Source organism: Mugil cephalus, chromosome 18 (genome assembly GCF_022458985.1).
Source record: "Mugil cephalus isolate CIBA_MC_2020 chromosome 18, CIBA_Mcephalus_1.1, whole genome shotgun sequence".
Taxonomy (NCBI): Eukaryota; Metazoa; Chordata; class Actinopteri; order Mugiliformes; family Mugilidae; genus Mugil; species Mugil cephalus.
The window spans coordinates 1135489-1142351 of record NC_061787.1 but is presented as its reverse complement, the minus strand read 5'-3'; the positions used below and the strand labels follow the sequence as shown (position 1 = coordinate 1142351).

Sequence of the window (6863 nt, the reverse complement as noted above, 5' to 3'; positions counted from 1 at the left end):
CATTCTGTTCACACCAAACCAACAGTTTAACACAAGCAACTCAGCCTAAATGAGGTTCAGCATCTTCACATCAGCATCTTCCCCAGTGGCTCAGAGCAACTTCTGAACTTAAAGCAAAGATCATTTCTTTATCATTTCATGTAAATTTCTGAAGGACTGGTGGAGTGGAGGTTTTTATTAGGAAGACCTGTGGCTGATGCACATGAAAGTCACATGACTAGAGCCAGTAACAACCTGAACCAGAACCAGAACCAGAACCTGGAGGATGCTCAGATTAACCCTCTTTATGAAGTTCAGCTCAACTCCCTGACATGAACTTACATTATCTGCATCTGCTGTATAGAGTTAGTCTGACACCGTTTATTAAAGTTCCCAAGACAAATAATCAGTGGAAGAACAATGTGTCCAAACCGTTTTAATGGTTTTATCTAAAGAAACAAACACGTCATAAAAAACAACACAAACTGCAGCGTTAAGTAAATCTCTCTCCTTTTAACATAGAAAAGAAAAGAAAAACATTTTGTTACAGTTGAAAGAGTTTCTTCAGATCCAGTTCAACGTTGACTTCAGTTAATTTTTTCTCTGCGTTGTAGGTGGTTAATATTTCTGCGTCAAGTTGTGACTACGTGATGCAGAATGCAAGAGCTGTGATTGGTCCTCTTGATAGTAGCGTTTCCTCTTTAGTATTTCCGGATGCTTCTCCATCTCCGTGATTTATGAATTGTTTTGGATCAATAAAGAATCGTGAAGTGAAGCAGGAAGTGGAAACAAAAATGAACCCGACTAGTAAAAAAGACACAGCGCCGCCTAGTGTTTGGGTGGAGTTGTTACAGAATGAACGTAGAATGAAGTATAAATGAGCTGCACCGGCGTAGGCTACGTACATAGGTTAGTGCGTCTAGGTCCCTCAGTACCTTAAAAGCACCTTTAGCCCTGAGATTAACGGAGACCTGACCAGGGTCCAGACCCTGCCTCTCACACAGTGACAGCTAAGATAAGCTCCCTCCACACAGCTACAAACAATCAATGAATGAATGAATGAGAGGCTCAGCATCATGACTTAAGTCTTGATGCTGATCTTGGGTTCCTCGACACAGGAGACATAATTTAGTTTGGCTTTTGTCTTGTATTTAACCACTGTCTAACTCAGCGTTTGTGTTTAGGTTGTAAAAGTGTAAAAAGTGTATTTGAACATGACGTAATGACTTCAGTGGAATCTGAAAGTCTCCAAGCAGCGAAATGTGGTTACGAAGACTCAGAGACTCAAACGTTACCTCATTTTCATTAGTTTGACAAGTTTTTAAGAAATAAAAATGTGATTTGTTCCAACATGGAGAAGTTTCTGGGTCTCTTTGAACTTTCGGTGTGAGTGAGTGTGAGTACTGATGTTATAAACGATGGGGTGAGGAAAAAAAATGAAACATTTAAATGTGTGAGATTCAGAAAGAGTCTCAGCAACATGTCTGGTGGATTTAACACCGCGTTCGTGCTGCATGTATCAGCTGAATAATGTTCTCGGTGGTCAGTAACAGAACAGCTGCCGAGGTCCAGGCTGCCGTCACAAAACCACAAAAAAACAAAAAAAAACTGAAGCACAGAGCGGCCGGTGGGCGCGTCTCTAAATTAAAGGTGACACGTGTCTAATTGTGATGCTGGAAGAGGAGAGGACTCAGGAGACAGAGTGACGTCCTGCTGCATGTGAGCGTGAAGCGGCTGCATTAAAAGCAGAGTGTGACGTCTGGACTGATGTCAACACGTTTCTCCCTGCGGCGAAAAATCACAGCTACGAGGACATGACGAAGCTGCATCACAGCTCTGTGTGTGTGTGTGTGTGTGTGTGTGTGTGTGTGTGTGTGTGTGTGTGTGTGTGTGTGTGTGTGTCAGTATCGGCCCTGCACACCCAGCTCCGTCTCTGCAGCCTGTTCTATTTGCTGGTGGACGTTTCGAACCTCCTCCTGGGTCAGCGTTCGCTCCATGTGCCGGTAGATGATTCGATAACAGTGGCTCCGCCTTCCAGACCTGAAACAGAGGGTTCATGAGATTAGCGTTGGAGTTCATGCTAGCTCTAGCAGAGTCGATTTAAAAAGCATTAGATGAGAAACTAGAGGCAAAATACCACAAATCTCAGGAACCAAAGCATCTCTGAATGAATCACTTCAATTAAAGTATTATTTGTGTTTGTTAATGAACATAATTGCAGTTAAGAGCATATGTCTATTAGGCAGAGACTGTATATAAATATGGACGGTGGAACAGCTCCTGCTAGTAGAGCTCCCCCTGGTGGCTGGAGTCTACAGTACAGGTCATAAGGTCCACCCCCTCCATGTTAGTGGGCGGGGCTTGGGCCAAGCTACAACACTAAAATACAGGTCAGTCTGGAGAAAGAGTGGGCGGGGCATTGTGAGTCTGGAGGAGGTGTGGGCGGGGCATAAATATCACGGCTCCGTTAACATATTTTAGTATTTATTGTTCTGATGCTTGTGGCTTGAGCTGTTATGGGTCAAATGTTTGGACTGGTGTAGTTTTTAATTTTTCTGGACGGACGGATGTGAAATACCTGTGGGCCAGTTCTGACAGATATAAAATATTATGTTGTGGGCTGGATGATGCCGGTGGGCCTTGAGTTTGACATGTCTGACCTCGAATACAAATAATAAATAAACACAAGTAACTAAAAAGCATGATTCAGAACGGGACGCGACTAACACTTCGGTTCGTGGATCATTAACATCGGTCTGAGGCGACCTGGCATTGAAATGTGTCTCCACATGCGTCTCTAACCAGCTGTAGAGATCTGGCCTCAGTTTTGTGCATCAGAACATTTTAACGGCGTCCGTCTCTAATGGATCTTTACCTATCGCTGTTTCAGAACCAAGAACAGAGCTGTTCACACAAGTTATTATTTACTTGCCTCCGCCCTGACTTTAGTTACTATCGAGAGCTGCACAACAACCATAGCTGCTTCCATTATAAATAGGTAATAAATGCAAATGAAGGCACTGGTGATTATTGAGGAAACACACTCCACTCCACATGGCTCCACAAACATTAACGTGAACAAATCAACAGCTTTGTCTTATTCAGGTTCATTTATACCAGTGGTTGAATGAATGAGTTTAACTCCTCTTTAATTTAACCAAAGGAATGAGCTCATTCACTCAATGCACAATAAATCCAACAACAATCCAACGACAGATGTCAATGCAACATCTGGACCGGACTTTTTACTTTTACTTTTTACTCACGCTCTTCTAATTCTTTTCTATCCTCCTCGGTTCTATTCTGCAGCCTCCTCCTCCAGTTGTATAAAGTTACTCACAGGTCATTAAAACAGAGCGACAAAAACTAAATACAACACAACACTCTCTCTCTCTCTGCAGCTCGTGAATAATTGAACATCGGTACATGTGGAGGAAATGTCAGAGAGAGAGACAAAGAGAGAGAGACAGAGAGAGAGAGAGAGAGACAGGGAGAGAGAGATGAGGCTGTAAACGAATGAAGAGACACAAACACAATTACACATCATATCTGTGTACACACAAACACACAGTCAGTGTGAACGTTGTTTCATGTGATAGACTGTTGTCGTTGAATAATTGATGTCTCCATTAGGAGGCTGATGCGGTGACACCGGTAAAGTCACACACACGCACGCACACACACACACACACACACACACACACACACACACACACACACACACACACACACAGTATATACAGCCACAAGACTGATGGACAGACAGGACAAGGACATGAAATAGAAAATGTGGCGTTAGAAGCATTAGTCGGAGTTAACCCAGAGCCACAGGACGTTTCTGCTGTATTTTCCATTAATGTCTCTACTGCGCAGGTGTCAAACATACGGCCTGAGGGCCAAAAGTGGCCCGCCAGAGGATCTAATGTGGCCCACAGCATGAACTTACAAAGAGTGAAAACTACACAGAAAACTGCTATAGATATATACACATAGATATATACACGATGTTTTATATTATTGAAGTGTTATGAACAAGCTGAATTTGATGCATCTCTAAAACAAAAATTAAACTAGCTGATCACTAACTTATGTAAGGATAAGAAAACAAAAGATGTTTTTGTCAGTGAGATGATGAAAGTGACGAAAAGTGATTTTATTAATAATGCTCAGTCTCTGTGACTTTAAAACCACAGCTAAACACAAAGGCTCGTCCTAAGACTTAGCGTAAATCAATAAACCTCGATAAACTTTTAGGGCGAAGATTAAGACCTGATGACACCAAGACTGAAAACGTGTTCATGGATGAATGAATTAAAATGAAATAGTTATAAATGACAAACTAAACCTAATACACTTTCCTCATTCAGCCAGTGAAACCTGAGTAGAATAAAACAGAGCTTCTCCTTTTAAGTGCAGACACAAAGTATATATAAAATAATGCAAAAGGTACAATTTATTGAGAGAATTGAAAATATAACACAAAAAAGAAATGTAGAGGAATGATCCAGTCTGTGATTAAAACAGAACTAAATAAAACAGCTTTAATGAAACATGCAAAGTTCCCTCTGTGATGCTCTGCTAGGAGGTATTTATAGTTTATAGATGCCTCACACACACACATACACACACACACACACGCAGCTAAGACACAACAGAAAATAAGTTGTCAAGCTTATGTGTCTCAGTTTTGTTTTAATTGGTGCAGCGAGCTATTCATAGGGTTTTAATTGCTCGAGAAGAAAATCCCCCGCTCTGTTTTCATTCCTCTCACACCACAACGCTTCATCATCCTCTTCCCCTTTAATAATGAATAAAATAATCTTGTGAACAGACTATACACAGCAACATGTGTCACAGTATATCCAAAAACCTTTGAATTTACAGTTTTACCACAAAAGTCCACTGCTGTATTGTAAATGATGCATTCAGCCTTTAGAGACACAACAACAACAGCATGATTTCAATAAGTACTGAAAGGTGGAAGACATCTAGTAGACGTCAACTCTCATTAGATTTCCGTCCATCATTTACTCGGGGTCATGATCGGACTAAACCAACAGACATAGATCATCTGCAAAGAGAGAAAACCTTGAGATCCAGATCTTATTTACCACATGTCAGCAGCAATACAATCTACACAACATCAGGAATTAATGGTAAAAACACAAGAAGCAACAACACAGGAGGGTCCTGGCACAAAGCTGGACCACGTCCAATGAATGAACATTATCCCAGGACTGTCTTTCTCAGTCTCCATCAAGGACCAGCTGAACATCTCCTTGGTCTTATTTGGTCTTCAACTAGTTTTTCTTCTCTGAAGTTTGTTTGGTCTCATTCAGAATGAATCCTTCTCTACAAAGATGAAACCAGAGGGTGAAGCATGAACCTGAAGGATGGAGTTCTGCTTCTCCTTGGTCAGAGTGGACTCCCATGGATGAATCAAATACATCATCCACTGTGAAATGCTGCTGTCTTAGTCCAAAGACGTTCTTTAGAGAGCTTGTTCTGTCAGGACTTCAGTCTGAAACAAAATCAACGTTCAAACACTGAACGTTTAAAAAAAGAGGAAAGTTTCCTGGACTAATCTGTGCGAGGGATGGGAGGGAGGTGGATTAATGGTGCAGAGGTGGAAGTAAGAGGTGGAGATAGATAGAGTCCTGTCTAGGATGACACCCGGACAGTGGAGGTATCGATATTTAATGAGAAACTGACGTTGGATCAAAACTTGATCAGGACATCTCCTCTTAAAGCCACTGATCTGATCAGAGACACCGTCACCGACTTGTTTTTGAATCCTCAGATTATTCCCAGGTTTACATGACATGTTCTTGTCAGATCTTTGAACCACAGCTGAGCTGAGAGCTGAACGCTGGCTTCACATTTCTCAGTCTTTCTTACTTTTTATTCCTTTGCTTAGAAAAAAGGTCCAGCTTTGCAAAAGAAAAGCTCTTAAGTGACGAGCACTGAACAAAATCAAACAAGAGCATCACAGGCAAAGCATGAACAAAAGGACAAATAACACGATGGAGCTGATGTCAGGCGTTCAGCAGATAAAGGGATGGAGAAAGAGATAAAGGGATGGAGAAAGAGATGGAGAGATAAAGGGATGGAGGGTTTGGCTTCAAACAGAGTGTAGAATTTCAGTGGGGGCAGGGAGGGAAGACACTGGACGAAGAGAAGACTGAGAGTGGATGATGATGATGGAGAAACTTGAAAGAGAAGCAGAGGGAAGGGAAACCAGAGAGAGATCGATAGACAAACAGAGGAGACGTTGAGAGGAAACTGGAGCAGCTGCCAACGCCCTTGAAAGCGCCACACTGAGGAGGGAGGAAACAAGGACAGAAGTAAGGAAGCATCTCCTCCCTCATCCCTCGGTTTGAAGATAATCTGGTTTTATCTTCACTTCTGTTCATTTCTTCTAAATACAGCAACTAGGGATGTCCCGATGGGTAGTCAAGGAAGATCCAAGCCATTTTAAAAATGGTTCAATCAAATCAGGCTTCAGCCGTGTCTGACCTTTTACTTTAGGTCTGACATGAACCAAAAACCAAAAGTCCCTCGTACTCTGTTTTAGAGGTAGGTGGCCAGTGGTGATTCTAGTGGCCGTAGGTGTGAGTGTGAATGGTTGTCTGTCTCTTTGTGTTTGTATAAAACACAACGATGGAGTCAGCGTCAAGAGAGAAATCTGCCAGAGAGGGTCAGAGAGTTTATTGATGAATAAGGTACGAGTTCCCCTCTCCACAATACATTAACTTAGACAGAAAGAAAGATTTATTGGACTGAATCCAGTCGACTCCAGGAGAAGACAAGGAAACACTTCAGGAAGCTACAGGAAATGGAAATTTTGTTTATTTAAGATCAGGACTCAGAGACTACAGCGTTAT

At 41.9% G+C, this 6863-nt stretch overlaps 1 protein-coding gene across 1 annotated transcript in view; it reads right to left on the bottom strand.

The window, feature by feature from the left end:
* Positions 1-397: 397 nt before the first annotated feature.
* fars2 (phenylalanyl-tRNA synthetase 2, mitochondrial) overlaps positions 398-6863 on the bottom strand; it is a 93864-nt gene continuing 87398 nt past the window's right edge. Inside the window, exon 10 of the mRNA XM_047568549.1 lies at positions 398-2019. Within this exon, the coding sequence (XP_047424505.1) occupies positions 1881-2019 (139 nt within the window). The 3' untranslated portion in view covers positions 398-1880. The remainder of the gene's footprint in view (positions 2020-6863) is intronic.